General features: G+C 39.8%; 1 protein-coding gene across 1 annotated transcript in view; it reads right to left on the bottom strand.

Annotated features, from left to right (window-relative positions):
- Window positions 1-8494: 8494 nt before the first annotated feature.
- The window catches only part of gpr137c (G protein-coupled receptor 137c), a 35120-nt gene continuing 24757 nt past the window's right edge, over window positions 8495-18857 (bottom strand). Inside the window, exons 4-7 of the mRNA XM_022673314.2 lie at window positions 18020-18169; window positions 12813-12938; window positions 12460-12584; window positions 8495-9675 (exon numbers count right to left, since the gene is read on the bottom strand). Of these exons, the coding sequence (XP_022529035.2) occupies window positions 9447-9675; window positions 12460-12584; window positions 12813-12938; window positions 18020-18169 (630 nt within the window). The 3' untranslated portion in view covers window positions 8495-9446. The remainder of the gene's footprint in view (window positions 9676-12459; window positions 12585-12812; window positions 12939-18019; window positions 18170-18857) is intronic.

Genomic DNA, 18857 nt, shown 5'->3' with positions numbered 1-18857 from the left:
AGACACCTGTTTATTTCTATAGTGTTTCTACTGTATATATAAATAGACGTGTTATACCTGTTAGAATCACTCTCACATAAAGATAAAGATCTCACCAGCTCTATATATATATATATTTTTTTTTTTTACCAGTTTCGGTCATTTAAGGGCTCTGACACTTTTATGCAAATATTAAACTGCTGCTAACGACAGTGTTAGCTTGTGCTAAATAGCAAAACACAAACAAGCTGCTTCATGCACAACTGTAACAGAAGTTACTTGAAAGTTTTCACATCTCTCTCACCTGCGGACTTGCCACAGAGAGTAGATACAGATCCCTCCCTCAAACAAAGTCTGCTGGCTATTCCTGCTGTCTACTGTCTGAGATTCTCCACTAGAGTTCTCAAGGCCTCATTATAAATATCAGGGCCCTTAGAATTCTACCAATTAAGTATGTGGAGCTATTTTGAATTTGTTAATGTTGTAAAAGTAGTGTTTTCTTTGTGTGGGTAACACTATGCCCCATCACTAACAAAAAAGTTGTAAGAGTGTTGGAAACATAAAGCAATAAGAGTGCTGGGTGGGCAATTTTACAAAAGATTTAACATAAGAAAAAATATCAGTCCATACTTTGCTTTTAAGAATGACAGAGATACAAGTTTGCAAAACAAAATATCATGATACTTCCATATATCGATTTTTTTGCACTTATTCACATGTACATGTGTTCAAACCCTGAGAACAGCCTGTTTACATAGATATAAAACTCCAAAGCTAATTTATTTCTAATTTTCTCACATTATTCCTCCCCAATTTATCTAGTCGGTTGTGCTACTTAGCTGTATATCTCCCATCACTAGTGATGCCCCAACACCAGGAAAGTGAGAACTAGCACACGCCTCCTCCGAGACATTTTAAGTCAGACTCCGCCTCTTTTTGAACCGCTGCTGATGCAGCATTGCCGAGTAGCATCACAGCGCTAATGCTCTGATACATCAGCTCACAGATGCAGCCTTGTGCTGATCCACATCACCCTAGGAAAGAAAGAGCGCCATCTACTGTACCCACCCAGAGAGAGCAAGGACAATTGTGCTCTCTCAGGGCTCCGGCAGCTGATAGCAAGCTGCATGACCAAGATTCAAACCAGAGATCTCCCAATCATAGCAGCAGCCCTAAATAAATGGTTTTTAAGACCGAACTCACAAAATGAAATCAGACAAGAAACCAAGTTGGAATGTTTTCAAAAACAGTGCAGTAAAATTTTATTTTTCATTTTCTTGGTAGTGCTCGCATGATGAACTATGAAAATGGGAAAATATATGTTACATTCATTGGCCACGAAAAACAGAACATTTAAAAACAGTTCAGAAAGGCTTTACTTTCTCTATGCAAGAGAAACGAGCTGATATAGCAAAAAAACACGCCCAACAACAACAACGAAGAGTCTGTACGAACAGTAACGCACAGCAGAGAGGCGTTCACACTGAACCGAATCCATTTCTGGATTAAACTGGGAATAAAACGAAAACAAAACCGAATCTAAACGAGCGTTGGCTTAGTGCCAGAGATTATTAGCTGCCTCCTTCTGTCTGCTTTCTGATTTTCACACTTACTTACTTATGCTACACATTTGCTATCAGTGATTAAATGCACGGTCTTGCCAAAACATTAGGACCACCTCCTTGTTTCTACACCTGTTGTCTATTTTTTTCACTTTGTAGTTGTATAATAGTAACAGACTGTAGTTCTGTGTCTGTTTCTCTGTATACTCTGTATAATTATTAATTAATTAATATAATTATTATCCACACAGATTTTAAAGATTTTATGGCCTGTTTTAGGTCTGTCAAACAAATCTAACACAGCATTTGACTTATTAATTATTATATTAATCACAGGAAATCGAGAAACCCTGCAGATCCCCCCCCCCCCCCCCCAAAATAAAATACAATTAAATAAAATAACATCCAACAATGATTTTTAATTGAAATGATATAAAAATGTTAAAATTGAAGGAACGATCAGGTCATTTCAGCCTGTTTTCCTACAAAATAGACGATATATTTAATATCATGATTGCTTCCGCCAAATAATTGTCAATAATTATCAATTATGGTCAATAACCATAATCGTAAGACGAAACATTAAAAAAAGGGGCTGGACATTCAGAACAGTGATTTAAGATGACTGTATATAAGCATCTAGCGCCCCTGCTGGCTGGTTGCAGTATGATGTGTTGTAGCTCCGCCCTATCCCCCATATGTTTCCATGACAAAACAGCCCTGCCCATTTTTTTAAATCTGTTTTTTCTCCTCCTGTCTTTTCTTTTCCCCCCCCCCCCATAAATCAGTTTTTAAAAACCTTATTCTGCTATATTATTATAAGAAAAACTAAATAACTAAAGCGATTGACAGCCTGGACAACTGGAACATAGTAGCTTAGGTTGGTTTCAGTGGTAAACAGAGTAAACTGAGCTGAACTCCAGTACTGTAATTATGTAATCTAATGGAAATGTAATTAGTTTGGAACTAATAAAATACATGAACATCACTTTTTCTGTCATAAGATTTAATTCACACTGCTTCTAGTACTTTAAGCTGCACTGTAAACTCAATGAAGGAATTCAGCACCCCCACCAGAAAAAGCACCACCTCTCGGAGCGTATTTCTACGTAAAGTTAAAGTGCTTTTATCAAGAAGTCGGTGCGTACGCACTGCCGAGAGGGGGTGGTGCTTTTGCTCTCTGGAGAAGCTGCAGGTAACATAACTATTTCATAATTTCTTAGGAGTCATTGTAGCTTGGGTATTTTCATTTTCTAAAAAAAAAAAATACTAAAGTCAAGAAGACGGTGCGTATGCGCTCCTGAGAGGGGTGGTGCTTTTCTTGGCAGGGGTGCAGATTTCGGCACTACTATGTTGCCAAATTCAACACCTCCGCAAAGAAAAGCACCCTCTCTCAGGAGTCAGGTATCATGACTATTTTTCATTATTTCTTAGGAGTCAACATAGCTTAGAAAAGCACCTTGGGTATTTTTCTATTTTTATTAAAGCCAAGAAGGGGATGGTGCTTTTCATGGCGGGGGTACAGATTTAACTTTAATAAAGTTGAGCTCTGCTGAACTTTTTCGCCAGAGGGTGGGGCTGCGTTCAATGCAAGCCAGCATAAACCGCGGCATGTGGCAGCTCTCTCCATTGAAATGAATAGGATGCGTCTTGCTGGTGGACGGGCAAAAGGTGCGTCTTTTTTATTTTAAGTAGCCACAAAATATCGTTCTGCGGACCACGAGTTTGAGACCCCTCATGCTTATATACAGTCATCGGTGATATGTAGTTGGGTGACTAGAGAATCTAAGATTTAACATTTTGATCAAATTAATCAAATAACCCACAAGGATTTGTCAGTTTCTAAACACACAGTTTCCTCACAGTTTTCTGCATCTCTACTCATAAAAGCAAATTTCTGCCAACAAACTGATCTCAGTTCATCACAAAGCCTGGAAATACAGTAAAAAAAATAGGAGGAATGATGCCGTAAAGCGCAATGAGACAATTTCCAATTGTCTATATAAACTCACATCATTTCATTTTGTGCAACAGGATGTTCTTGAGAAGATAAGCGGAAAATGGCACAGTTCAGCTGAATACCGTTATAATTAGACTCCAACAGAAACTGAACTACTGACAGAATAGTAACTTTACACGAGTACTGAATATATAGCAGGTGAAGAAGCCCTCGCTAAGATCAGTGAGATGTTAGTACCTTAATACTGGACTAAACACACACACACACACACACACACACACACACTCATACACTCATACACTCACATTCACACCAGCAGACCTCAAGAATCTCAGTTCACCTGTCCAGGCTCCGCCCACAAAAGTGTTTTGAGGGTGGACAAGCTTTAAACAACAATAAAAAAGTAAAACATTAAAAAATATGTAATATATTTGGAAATTAAAGTACCGTATGTTTCGCTTTTCCGCACTATAAGGAACTGCTGGAGCAGTATTAACATTAGCCGCTAACCGCTAGCTCTTTCACCAGTCAGAGGTGAGTATTATCAGACTATAGTCTGCTGCTAACCCTGACTAGCACTGCTGGAGCAGTATTAGCTTTAGCCATTAACCGTGCTAAGCGCTAGCTCTTTTGCCATTCAGAGGTGGGTATTATCAGACTATAGCCTGCTGCTATCCCTGGCTAGCACTGCTGGAGCAGTATTAACATTAGCCACTAACTGTGCTAAGTGCTAGTTATTTTGCTGTTCAGAGGTGATGTATATCGGAATATAGCCTTCTGCTAACCCTGGCTAGCATTGCTGGAGCAGTATTAGCATTAGCCACTAACCGCGCTAAGTATTAGCACTAAGGTGGAGCTAAACTTGATTCTGTGCCTTTAAGACTAATCTGTATACCTGAGCCCTGTTCTGATTGGCTGTTCTACTACATTTGAATAACATCTGATCAGATTGGACGCCTTGAATTAAAACACCTCTTATAAATTCAGTATTAAATAATGGGCGGAGTTAAACCTGTCCCTGTACCTGTAAAACTGTTCTATATATACACATAAGCTTGATTCTGATTGGCTGTTCTGATATATAACATCTGATCTCATTGAACACCCTGCATTGCACTCAAATCTAAATGCAGCGCAGTCTGAAACACCCCTAATAACTTCAGCATGTATGGGTAGAGCTAAACATGTCCCGCTACCTTTAAAACTGATCTATATACATAAGCTTAGTTCTGATTGGCCGTTTGACTACATTTAAATAATGTCTTATCTGATTGGACAACCTGTATTGCACTCCATTCTAAATGCAGCGCAGTCTAAAACACCCCTTATAACATTTTAGCATTAAATGGGTGGAGCTAATCTTGATCCTGTGCCTTTAAGACAATATTCAATTAATTATTCAATATTCATGAGCTCTGTTCTGATTTGCTTTTCTGCTACATGACTTCTGATCTGAAACGGGCGGAGTTAAACCTGTCCCTATACCTGTAAAACTGTTCTATATATACATAAGCTTGATTCTAATTGGCTGTTCTGCTATTTAACATCTGATCTTATTGGACACCCTGTATTGCACTCTGAAACAACTCTTATAACTTCAGTATTAAATGGGTGGAGCTAAATTTATTACCATGCCTTTAAAACACCTCTATATACCTAAGTTCTTTTCTGATTGGCTGTTCTATTACATTTATATAACATCTGATTGGCTGCCCTTTATTGCACTCTATAGCCAAAAATAGCCTGAAACACCCCTTATAACTTCAGCATGCATTGTACAGGAGAAGAGATACTTATACTGTATATGTAAATGAGGCCTGTTCTGATTGGACACTCTGTATTGCACTTAATTTTAATTTTAAACACAGGCTGGATTAAAACACCCCCTGTAACTTCAGCATAAATAGGCGGGGCTAAACATGTCCATATACGGGTAAGACTCATCAGTATAACTAAGCTTTGTTCTGATTGGCTGCCCTGTATTGCACATTGGTTTGTATTGAAGGGGCGGGGCTAGACTGCTGTAAGGTTGAACAATCTTCCTTATAACTTCAGTATTTATTTATTTATGGGAGGAGCTAAACTTGTCACTGATTTTAAAACTAATATATGTAAATAAGCTTTCTTCTGATTGGCTGCCTTGTACTGCACCTCGGTTTGTATTGAATAGATGAACTACTCACTGCCTTTAGGACCAGCATATGTAAATGAGCTCTGTTCTGATTGGATACCCTATATTGCACTCAATTCAAAATATAGCTTGTGCTGAAACACCCTATATAACTTCAGCATTAAGGGGTAGAACCTTTATGCTCATATATGTAAATAAGCTCTGTCCTAATTGGCTGCTCTGTACTGTACTTCAGTTTGTATTGCTGAAACACCTCTTATAACCTTTTTATTTAGTAATATATGTACGTATATAATACATGTAAATGAGCTCCATTTTGACTGGCTGCCATGTTTTGCACCATGGTTTGCACTAAATGGGTGTCGCCTTAGCATATATAAGCAGGACTAAACAAACTACCTTATAGACTAATATGTAAAAAAGGTTAATTCTGATTGGCTGCTCTGTATTGCACTGTTGCAATTGCATGTTTTAAACTGCAATCTGCATACTGTATAAATACTGGATGTATATAATATAGATCAGTTGTCTCTGATTAAGCTAAAGGTTATTATAGAGAAAAGTTTGTTACAGTTGAGTTAGGCTTAAAATTCTGCAATATTTGGCCATTTTTTCACCAGAACTCTTGTCCAACTTCCAACAAAAGTAGTTTTAAATGTATGTATTTGTGGGCGGAGCCTAAACAGGTCAAACAGCAGCTTTCCTAACACATCCAATCTCTTCACTCCATTCGTTTGACGCTCCGTTCCTCTCGTAGGAAGGTCCAGACTTGGCGTTTTCTCCGAGCGCCTTGGCGTTTGCTCTTTGGCAAAAAGTGTCTGTAATTCTTTCACACAGTTCCAGGGAGAAGCGAAAACCAGTCGTGTTTTTCTTTTAGTTCTATTCCTCCCACGCTTCACGTGTGTCTGAGTGCACAAAAGGGTCACTGAGTACCGAAAGCACCACTGAACAGACCCTGAACACTTCCAGGGTTTCAAGTCTCCAGCTTGTGGTAAGATAAAAGTCTGGGAGAGAAGAACAAAAAAAAGCAAATAATAGTAATAATAACGACAATAACTACAATAGTAATGATAAACAACAATGATAATGATTATGTCGATGATCCCACACCAAAATATTGAAGACCATCCACTACATTCAGGCCTCGTCTCGTTCTATATTCGCGTGAATATGAAATTCGGGCCTCGGTTAAGTGCAAATAAGGCAAAGAACCACCCAGCTCACGGCGGAGAGTCTGTGCAGAGGGGGCTCGGGCCGGACTCGGGTCCAGAACCCGGGAGATTGAGATTTAAGGGACTGTCTTAAGCCTCGGGTACAATACAGGACTTTTACTGTGGTATCAGATTATAATCAGTATAACCACTGAGTTTTACTATTGTTTTTTTGGCACATTAAAGAACTAGGAATAATGCACTACACGACTCCAACCTGCTGCTGGACTGAACCAAAAACGCCCCCCAAAAAATGAACCCCAACAACAAGCTGTGATTGTCATTAGCGCCACCATTTGGGCAGAGCCCAAACTAAAGGAACAACAACAAAAAAAAAATGTGAGAAAAGTGACAGTGCAGACTGCAGGGGGCGCACAGCACTCCTTGGAGGCTACGCTATGTACGAGGCTAATGTTAGCATGTTAGCTATTATTTCTGTTCCACCTTAAATGGTGCTGAATTGTTGGACATTTACAAAGGCCTTATTAAAGCTAAAACTAAGGAAAAAATTGGGCCATTTTTTGGCTGTGGTGTAATTCCAGTTTTAGAGGATCATGGGTAGAACAAAAACAACACAATCAGGATTGGCCCATATTGTCAGAATCACACAGCTGTTTTTTCAAGCAAAAATCTGGTACTAATATAGTGCCAAACATCTAAGGTGAAATTGACTTTAGAAGAACATGGGAAGAAGAAAAACAACACAATCAGGATTGGTTCATATTGTCAAAAACGTCTCCAACTGGATTTTTGGGTCAAAAATGGGGGTTACAAAGTGGGCCCAAAAAACACGTAGTTTAACTCAGACTTGTACAGGGAACATGGTAGCGAGCCAAAAATCAGGCTTAAAATCAGAGCAAATAAAATCAGGGACTATAATCAGGTTAAAGGTTGTGTACTGTAACAAATCAATCCATATTGAAAACGATACCCAGCTGGAATCGGGCCAAAAATAAGGCTAAAATTGGACTTAAAACCAGAACAAAATTTAGAGCTAAAATATGGCAAGACTTTATACAGTGTTACTCTGGCTTTAAAAAAAACATGGGGGTGGTTCTGGTTAGAGAACCCCTATAACAATCATATATAACCAAAAATCCTGTACTGTAATTTCGGCTTTAGAAGAACAAAAGACAAAAAATCAGGTACTAAAATCAGGCCCATGGTCACGTAGCTTGACTAACACTGGCTATCAAAAAACGGGGGGTGATTCGCATTAGAGAACAAAAGCAACAATCAGGATTGACCCATATTGACAATCACAATCAGGTAGAATAAGGGCTAAAATTGTGCCAAAAATCAAAGCTAAAATTGACTTTAGAAAAACATGGATAAAAGAAAAAACATAAATCATGACTTGCCTATATTGTCAATGGTATCCAGCTGGATGTTCAGGCCAAATATTAAGCTAAAATCTGTGTAGTAAAACACTTTAGAGTAACATGGATGGGTTCACATTCAAGAAAAAAAAAAAACAACAATAAGGATTGATCCATATTGTCAAAACCTGACCCAACTGGATTTTTGGGCAAAAAATAGGGCCAAACATCAGGGCCACAAATCGGGCCAAAAAACGTGTAGTTTAACTTAGGCTTAAGGGAACATGGTTTGTGGTTTTTATGTTAGAGAACAAAAATAAATAAATAGGATTGGACAGTACTGACAGTTGGAATAGGGGCTAAAATTAAGCCAAAAATTTAGACTAAAATTTGGCTTAAAATCAGAACAAAAATCAGGGACTATAATCAGGTCAAAAACATGTAGTTTAACTCAGGCTTAATGGAACATGGTGGGTGTTTTTTATGTTAGAGAAAAAAAAAAGAAAGAAAAAAAAACAGGATTGGTCAATATTGACAGTTAGACCCAGTTGGAATCTGAGCTAAAATCGGGTCAAAAAAATAATTGGCCTTTAAATCAGGGACTATAATCGGGCTAAAGGTCCTGTAGTGCAACAAATGAATCCATATTGCTGGAATCGGGACAAAATTGCACCAAAAATTGGGCAAGACATAATATAATTTAACTCGGGATTTAAAACACCATGGGATGTTTCACTTTACAGAACACAAATAACAATCAGAATTGATCCATATTGTCAAAATCACGCGTAATTGGATTTTCAGGCCAGAAATTATGACTAAAATCGGGCCAAAGGTCGTGTAGTGTAACCCAGGCTTAAGGAAAGTCGGGGGTAGTTGTGGTTCACGTTAGAGAACAAAAGCAAAGATCCTGATTGGTCGATACTGTCACTCGGACTCAGCTCCGGATCTTTCAGTGAAAGGAAATAGGAAGTTGGAACATGTTTTAACGTGGTTTAAAAGCAGCACCAGCTGACTCCGCCCCCCGGCTCCTCCTCCTCCCGTCTGGTCCCTTTTGAATGAATGGCAGCAGAGCCTCCTGCAGTCTTTTTGCCATGGCTACTGCGGAGCAGCAGGCTGGCAGGCTGGCGCAGAGGCTGGCGCGGAGGCTGGGAGGTGGGCGGTGGAGTAATTGGAATAGAAGGAGCGTGACCACACTAAAACGGGTCCTTAGAGCGGCCTGGCCCGATCACTGCCTGAGCAAAACTCAGACCCAGACTACAGACAGAGAGAGAGAGGGGGGGCTCAGATCTGAGGGGTGATGTAATGGCTCTGAGGGGTGGAGTAGTACTCCTGGGGGGTGGAGTAGTAATTATGGTGCTGGCTGGTCTGGACGTTCCCGTAGGCCAGGAGCAGGGGGGCGGTGGAGGTCTGGGGGCCGCTGAACAGGTGGGACGTCCCGGTGAGGCTGCCCGTTCTCTGGATGGAGCCGTACCAACTGGCGCCCGTCTGCGGCGTGGAAGAAACCATCCCGCTGAGGAACAGAGACACAGAGAAAACACAGAGAACTGCATCAACTCAGAGTTTTTATTATCACTTAATATAGTTCAGTTTATATACCAATTATAAATGATTATGTATATTATAATTAGAAAATAAAACAAGATTAGATATTATCTAGTGATGTAAACGTCAGCACAATAAGGCATGCAGTTGACGTTCATTTTTTTATACACAAATGTGTGTCTGTCTGTGTTTGTTTGTTTATGTGTGCCTGTCTGTCTGTGTTTATTTGTGTGTCCCTCTCTTTGTGTCCGTCTGTCTGCCTGGCTTCCTGTCTGAAAGCCTGTCTGTATGCCTGTGTGTGTCTGTCTCTGTCTGTCTGTTTGTCTGTCTGAGTGTGTTTCTGTTTGCCTCTCTTTGTGTCTGCCTGTGTGTCTGTCTTTGTGTCTGTGTGTCCGTCTGTCTGACTGCCTGTGCGTCTGTTTGTCTGTCTGTTTTGGTCTGTGCATGTCTTTGTGTTTATCTGTCTTATCTGTCTAACTTTCTGACTGCCTGTGTGTCTGTTTTAGTCTGTCTGTCTGTCTTTGTCTGCCAGTCTGCCTGTGTGTGTCTGCGTGTGTGTGTTTGTGTGTGTGTGTGTCCGCCTGTCTGACTGCCTGTGTCTGACTGCCTATGTGTATCTGTCTGTCTAACTGTGTTTGTGTCTTCCTCTCTTTGTGTCTGTCTGACTGCCTGTGTGTCTGTCTGCCTGTTTGTCTGACAGCCTGTGTGTGTCTGTCTATCTGCCTGTGTGTTATTGTCTGACTCTGTTTGTTTGTGTCTGCCTCCCTTTGTGTCTGCCAGTCTTCCTGTCTGCTTGCCTGCCTGCCTGTCTATTTGTCTGTGTGTATGTCTGCCCGCCTGTCTGTGTGTCTGTCTGTCTGACTGGACTCCAGAGGAGTAGTGTTTAGGGAATGGTGGATTACTGCAGTAAAATATCTAATTTTACTGCATTTATTACTCACTACTAATAAAATATTATATTATTCCACAATGCTGACCCAGCTGAAACCCTAATTATGCTATTTATTACTATTTTTATTATGCCTATGAATTATTTTATTTATATATGCGGCAGTATGTAAAGCTGCACTATGAGCTTAAAAAGCTTCTTAAAGTAAAATTTGCTGAACGCAGTACTGTGTGACCCTGCTGGATTTCTGATTAACAGCTAAAATCTGATTCAATTTATTAAAAATATGCTCCAGTTTATTCTAGGCCAAACTGTAAAGACTGTAATAAGCTATACGAGGCCATTAATACAGCCTGCATTACTCATTTATGCTGCGGCTCTATAATCTGATCTGCTGCTCATAAACGACCCAGAGCATCATAAGCTCCTTTATAGACAGATGTCTTGACCATATAAAAGCTGAATCAAACACAAGACTAATTCGTCTAATGCTGCTGAAGCCTGAGGTAAGCAGAAAGATACAGAATGCAGAACGTTACGTTAAATTTTAGCTTCCTGAAACTTCAAAACTGTCCAACAACTGTCGCTCTGCTATTGATTTTTCCATTTTGTGTTTTCATTTTAATTCAGTCAAACGTGCAGCTTAATAACTTAAAACATACCATTAATAACTTAAAACATACCATTACCATTGCATTTTGATTTTAGTTTTGACCTTTATTTTGCAGTTAATCAAGAAAAAGAAAGACCAGGCTCCGAGTGGTCCAGCAGGATATTGCTGCCACTATGATCAGGAGATCGCTGGTTCAAATCCCGTTCATGCAGCTTGCCATCAGCTGCCAGAGCCCTGAGAGAGCACAATTGATCTTGCTCTCTCTGGGTGGGTACAGTAGATGGTGCTCTCTCTTTCCCCTCATCACTCCTAGGGTGATGTGGATCAGCACAAGGCTGCGTCTGTGAGCTGATGTATCAGAACTGAGTTGCTGGGCTTTCCTATGAGTGTTAGCGCTGTGATGCTCCTCGGCAAAGAAAATAGGCTGAGTCTGACTTCACATGTATAGGAGGAGGTGTGTGCTAGTCTTCACCCTCCAAGTGTTGGGGCATCAATAGTGATAGGGGGAGTACTAATGTGTGGGTTGGGTAACTGGCAGAAGAAAAGGCCTTTTCTTCTTTTCTATTTATAGTTACCTTTTTCAACTTAGATTTTAATGGGAAATACTTGTATGTTATGAAAAATTAAAGGGCAAAAAGCCTTTTTAACTTAAATTTTATTTTTGTCATAATTAAATTTAAAATTAAGTGTTTTATCTTAGTTTGGAAAAATAAAGTGCAAAATGGTATTTGCATATTCATTTTAGTGTTTTTTCATTTTACTTTTATTTTTAGCAGGATTTACCTCCCATAGCTATAGATTAGGGGTCAGCAATTAAGTTTGGCCGCGGGTCAGATATAGTCTAAACCATTATGTGGCCACAAAACACACCACTCCTCAAATGGGATTGAACCCGTGTCGTCAGGGTCATGCTCCAATACACTACCACTGCCCCGGCTAGTGAATTGGGACGTGGCTGGGAAAAAAACGCACTTATAAGGAGATAGAGACCGAAAACGGGTGGAAAAACGAGAATGGGTGGAAACCAGTCACGTGGAGCGCAACAGAGAGAGAGAGACAGGGGAGGAATATAAACAAAAGCTCACCAGAGAAGCATTTTATTAGTATTTTTTTTTTTACTATCGTTCATTATAGTTCAAACAACGGCCCGAGGCCAGTTGTTTCAGGCTGCGGGCCGCCTACTGCCGACATCATCTTTAGAGAGTTAAAGTGAAAGTGTTATTTTAGTGATCACCTGAGTTCACACTCACCTGCCCCGCTCAGCCCTGCTGCTGATGCTTCTGGACAGATCATCATCACTGTCGTAACGCCTGGGGTTATCAAAGAAATATGCCCTGGAGTTAAAACTGTGACTAGTGATCATCCCACCGGGAGCCTGAGGAAACACACACACACACACACACACACAGTGACTGACAACATCCAGCATCTCAGTACTTTTCCACTGTACCGATTAAAGAGGGGGAGCGGGACGGACGACCAGCTCATTAATTCTCTCAGGCAGGACGGCCCACAGGGCCTACAGCAGCCAATCAGAGCCCGGAAGCACCCCGCTGCGATATTGAAGGACGCCTGAGCGAATCAGGCGGTATTGGACTCTTACCAGGTTCTGATTGGGCCGCTGCACTCTGAAGAACACCACCAGCAGGGTAGTGGGGACGAACTCCCAGAAGAACAGGACAATCCCGAACACCACGTACGCCTCCCCACTGATCTTCTCCACCTCCGTCTGCACACACACACACACACACACATTTATTTGCAGAAATGCAGAGCTTTCAGACCTCAAATAATACAAAAATACAAGTTCATATTCATAAAGTTTTAAGAGTTCAGAAATCAATATTTGGTGGAATAACCCTGATGGTTTTTAATCACAGTTTTTTTTCATGCATCTTGGCATCATGTTTTCCTCCTCCACCAGTCTTACACACTGCTTTTGGATAACTTTATGCTGATTTACTCCTGGTGGAAAATTTCAAGCAGTTCAGTTTGGTGGTTTGATGGCTTGTGATCATCCATCTTCCTCTTGATTATATTCCAGAGGTTTTCAATTTGGTAAAATCAAAGAAACTCATCATTTTTAAGTGGTCTTTTCAGATTAATACTAAAGTCATCCAAACTATGAAGAACAACATATGGAAATAAAACAAAAAGTGTTAAACAAACCAGAATATGTTTTATATTTTAGATTCTTCAAAGTAGCTCCTCTTGTTTAGATGATCAGTTTTGAACATCTCTGCTGGATTTTCTCAGTCAGTTTTATGAGGTAGAGTCTCCTGGAATTCAGGCTTTCAGTTAACAGCTGTGCTGAACTCATCAAGAGTTAATTACTTGAATTTCTTGTATCTTAATAAAGTGTTTGAGAGCATCAGTTAAAGTAAAGTAGTGAAGAGGTAGAGTTACAGGTATAGTTCACCAGGTGTGGCTCACCTATGTCTATATCTGTGAGCTTGTTGTATTGTACATTTAGTGTCTCTCATTATTTTATATTTATATTTTAATCTGTACTTGCTGTAACGAAACTTTAATTCTCTGTATGTCCTGTACATATGCAGTATTGATGATAACACTGCTTGACTTGAAAATTACTTTTTAATCCAAAAACTTTGAATTTCAAGTTTCAAAGGGCTGCACGATATTGGAAATCCTTTGTTGCCTTTGCTGTATGTTTAGGGTCGTTATCATGTTGGAAGACCCAACCACGGCCCATTTTCAGATCCCTGGCAGAGGGGAGGAGGTTGTCCCTCAGGATTGTGCGGTACATGGCTCCATCCATCTTCCCAGTGATGCGGTGAAGTAGCCCTGTACCCTTGGCAGAGAAACACCCCCAAAACATTATGCTTCCACCTCCATGCTTGACGGTGGGCACAGTGTTCTTGGGGTCATAGGCAGCATTTTTCTTCCTCCACACATGGCGGGTGGAGTTGAGGCCAAAAAGTTCAATTTTGGTCTCGTCTGACCACAAAACCTTCTCCCAATAACCTTGTCCTCCACATGTGCTCTCTTCAGCAGGGGTACCTTTCGGGCACTGCAGGATGTGAATCCATTGTTGCGCAAAGTGTTGCCAATTGTTTCCTTGCAAACTGTGGTCCCAGCTGCCTTCAGGTCATTTGCTAACTCCTGCCGAGTGGTTGCAGGACGATTTCTGACCGTTCTCAGCATCATTGCCACCCCACGAGGCGAAATCTTCTTTGGAGCACCGGGCCGAGGTCTGTTGATTGTCATGTTATACTCTTTAAACTTTCTGATAATTGCACCAATAGTTGTTACTTTCACATCCAACACCTTACTAATCTTTTTGTAGCCCATTCCAGCTTTGTGAAGGTCAACAATTCTGACTCTGAGGTCCTGTGACAGCTCTTTGGTTTTACCCATGTTGGAGACTTGAAATCTGTGTGATCTGTCTGATTCTGTGGACATGTGTTTTTCACACAAGTGATTAGTGAGAACAGGTGGCTTCAGGTCAGGTAACAAGTTGATTGGGAGTGTCTAACTGGTCTGTGAAAGCCAGAACTGCTAATGAATACTAAGGGATCAAATACTTATTTCACTCCATGAAATACAATTCAATTAATATATATTCCTTAGATTTATTTTCTGGATTTTCTTTTTAATATTCTGTCTCTCCATGTAAGAATACATCTACCGTTAAAAGTATAGAATGATCATGTCTTTATTAGTGGGCCAACGAAGAAAATCAGCAAGGGATCAAATACTTCTTGGACTCACTGTATATCACAATATTAAACAATGCAGGACCCATGACACCATCAGCCCCGCCCCCACCTGCGTGTTGTCTTGCATACGAACCAATCAAGAGCTGAGTCAGCGCCGAGCTCAACTCAAAACCCGAGAAAACAGCAAAACAACAGTAATCAGCCCTTTAATTAGACATTTAAATTGTTTTCTTAAAAGGTAAATAAGAGTGTTTGTTTTTCTGAGATTAAAAGTGTGAATTCAGCTGTAACTGGAAATATCTGCACTGCTAAACTGTGCTGGACTGAGGAGCACAGCTTTCCACACATGCTCACGTTTACAAGCACGTGCCCAACCATGTGAATGGAGGCCATGCGTGAGATTACCTCCTGTTTACTGCTGACCCTCCCCCTTGTTCTTCTCAGGCAGCAGCAGCCTGTCACTCACACAGACACAGAGACAGCGCTGTGTATCTACTTCTTGTGTCAAGAATTAAAACTTTGCAACATGACTGACGTGTTTGATTTAATTGTCTTAAGTGATATTGCGATGACGATGCTTAAACGATACATATCGTGCAGCCCCAATTTCAAGTGCGGTTGCCACATAAACATTATAATAGACATGATGAGTTACCAGCCTCAAAAAACGCTGATAAAAGCACCTAAATGCTTCTTCACAGAGTATTTTGGTTTGTTTGACACTGTTTTTAAGTTACTACATGATTCCTTATGTGTTCCTTCATAGTCATAGATATTCATAGATAGATCACTTCATTATTCATATATAATGTAAAATAAAATATAAACTGACTGACTGAGCTCTAAATAAACATTAAAAACACTGAAGAGTCTGAAAGAGCAGTGTTATAAGCTCTAAACTAGCTGACAGCCACCCAAACAGAGCCAGCCGGGGCCGGGGGAAGCTCCGCTGCAGGACACAGCCGTCTCAGAGCTGATCCAGAACTGGGTCAGCACCAGCCGGACAGCCTTTAGCCCTAAACTGCAGCCGAGCCGAGACTATTTATATCCCAACAAAGACCCTTAACCCCACAGAGCCCACAGATCTGCAGCTAAACCCCCTTTAAATAACACTGCAGAACACTGCTCACTGCAGCCTGATCACTCACGCGGAGTATATAACTCAAATACATACACGCTCTTAAATAAAACTAAATAAAATAAGTGTACAAACAAGAAATTACATCCTTCAACAGCAGCAGATACCCTGAATAACCATTTATTCCATTACTACCTGTAATTAACTCTATATAACATTAGAATACTAAACCCAAATAAACATTAATAAAATCAGTGTTCAGTGAGAGTGTCTACCTGTAATTAACTCTATATAACATTAGAATACTAAACCCAAATAAACTGTAATAAAGTCAGTGATCAGTGAGAGTTTCTACCTGTATTTAACCATGTTTATTCGGGTTTAATATTCTAATGTTATATAGAGTTAACTACAGGTAGACACTCTCACTGACTACTGACTTTATTAATGTTTATTTGGGTTTAGTATTCTAATGTTATATAGAGTTAATTACAGGTAGACACTCTTACTGAACACTGACATTTTTATTGTTTATTTGGGTTTATAAATTATAATGTTATATAGAGTTAATTACAGGTAGATACTCTCACTGACCACTGACTTTATAATTGTTTCTTTGGGTTTAGTATTCTAATGTTATATAGAGTTAATTACTGTTAGACACTCTCACTGACCACTGACTTTATTATTGTTTATTTGGGTTTAGTATTCTAAATGTTATATAGAGTTAATTTCAGGTAGACACTCTCACTGAACACTGATTTTATTATTGTTTATTTGGGTTTAGTATTCTCTATACAACTCTAATGTATAGAGTTAATTACAGGTAGACGCTCTCACTAATCACTGACTTTATTATTGTTTATTTGGGTTTAGTATTCTAATGTTATGTAGAGTTAATTACAGGTAGACACTCTCACTGATCACTGACTTTATTATTTATGTTTATTTGGGTTTAGTATTCTAATGTTATATAGAGTTAATTACAGGTAGACACTCTCACTGATTACTGATTTAATTAATGTTTATTTGGGTTTATAAATTATAATGTTATATAGAGTTAATTACAGGTACACTGATCACTGTCTATGTTTATTGGAGGGCTTAATCTTATGTTATAAGATTATGTAATTAACTCTATATAACATTATAATACTAAACCCAAATAAACAATAATAAAGTCAGTGTTCAGTGAGTGTCTACCTGTAATTAACTCTATATAACAACATATTTATTTCTATTTTTTACAATGTTAGAGTTGTTTTATTAATAAATGCCAATTATTTTGAACAGTAGCGCACACACACTGAATGCACATAAAGTGTACCAAAAATATACATCAAAGGAACTTTTGTGGTGCAGTAGGAGATCAAAGGTAGAATGCAGAATCAGGACACACACGCACCCATGCACACACACACACACACACACAGACACACACAGACACACACAGACTTTGGGATGGTAATAGATTATTAATAAGGTTAGACACTTCTGTTGACTGGCAGCACTGAGACTTGTTTATCTGGGGCAGAGAAGGTTCATCAAGATTAAGATCAATCAATACAAACAACACACACACACACACACACATACTGCTTTTAAATATATTGTTTTCTTTTTGGCTTTTTGCACTTTTATTTTAATGATCTAGTGTTGTTTGTTTTATTGTTTGCTGTGAACTCTGATGCAGCATTGCCGAGTAGCATCACAGCGCTAACGCTCGGAGGAAAGCACAGCGACTCGGTTCTGATACATCAGCTCACAGACGCAGCCTTGTGCTGATCCACATCACCCTAGGAGTGATGAGGGGAAAGAGCTCTGTCTACTGTACTGTACCCACCCAGAGAGAGCAAGACCAATTGTGCTCTCTCGGGGCTCCGGCAGCAGATGGCAAGCTGCATGACCGGGATTCAAACAGCAATCTCCTGATCATAGTGGCAGTGCTTTGGAACACTGGACCACTCGAAGCCTCATCAGTGGAGCTGATTTTATATACAAAAAAAAAATAAATATATATATATATATACACACAAAATAACCTGGACTTACCTGGTCGGAGAAGCTGTACCAGCCGTAGCTGAAGGGCGTGGTTTTGTCTCTGGGGGAGACGGCCACCACAGCCAGGTTATAGCAGGCTCTGGAGGTGTAGAGCAGCACCACCACCGCTCCAGTGGTTGTAGCCTGGCACACCGACGTCCCCTAAAACCAAACAGAGACATTATTAATGGCTGAATTATCCCAAACCTGGCATCCACTCAAGGATTAAGTCCTGCTCTTCAACAAAAAGAGCCAATCAGCTTGCTGCTTACGCTGCGAATCAGTGTGATTTGGAGATCTGTGCAAGTGCAGCAGCCAGCACAGGCAGGAAAATTATGTTTTTATGCAGTATGATACAAACACTACCAACTAGATACAACTACCAACTACCAACAAGATACAAACACTACCAACTAATCATGAGGTTTCATCAGATGTTATGAGGGATATAAAATATGATAATTAAAATGATAATTAGACTTTCAGTAATAAATCTTATTTATGTGTTACTAAACATTGTGTAAGTATAAGATTATTTTGCTTATTTTAGGAATAATTAATTAGATAGACAGACACAGATAGATAGATAGACAGACACAGATAGATAGATAGACAGACACAGATAGATAGACAGACAGATAGATAGACAGACAGACAGACAGACAGGCAGACAGACAGACAGATAGGCAGACAGACAGGCAGATAGATAGACAGACAGGCAGGCAGACAGACAGACAGACAGACAGACAGACAGACAGACAGACAGATAGGCAGAGATAGATCTAGCACCCTAATTGCTTAATCCCTGGATTTCAAAAAGTAAGGTATTTTAAATGTGATGTTTTATTAC

This window comes from Astyanax mexicanus, chromosome 14, assembly GCF_023375975.1.
Source record: "Astyanax mexicanus isolate ESR-SI-001 chromosome 14, AstMex3_surface, whole genome shotgun sequence".
Classification (NCBI taxonomy): domain Eukaryota; kingdom Metazoa; phylum Chordata; class Actinopteri; order Characiformes; family Acestrorhamphidae; genus Astyanax; species Astyanax mexicanus.
This window is presented reverse-complemented; position numbering and strand designations above follow the sequence as displayed.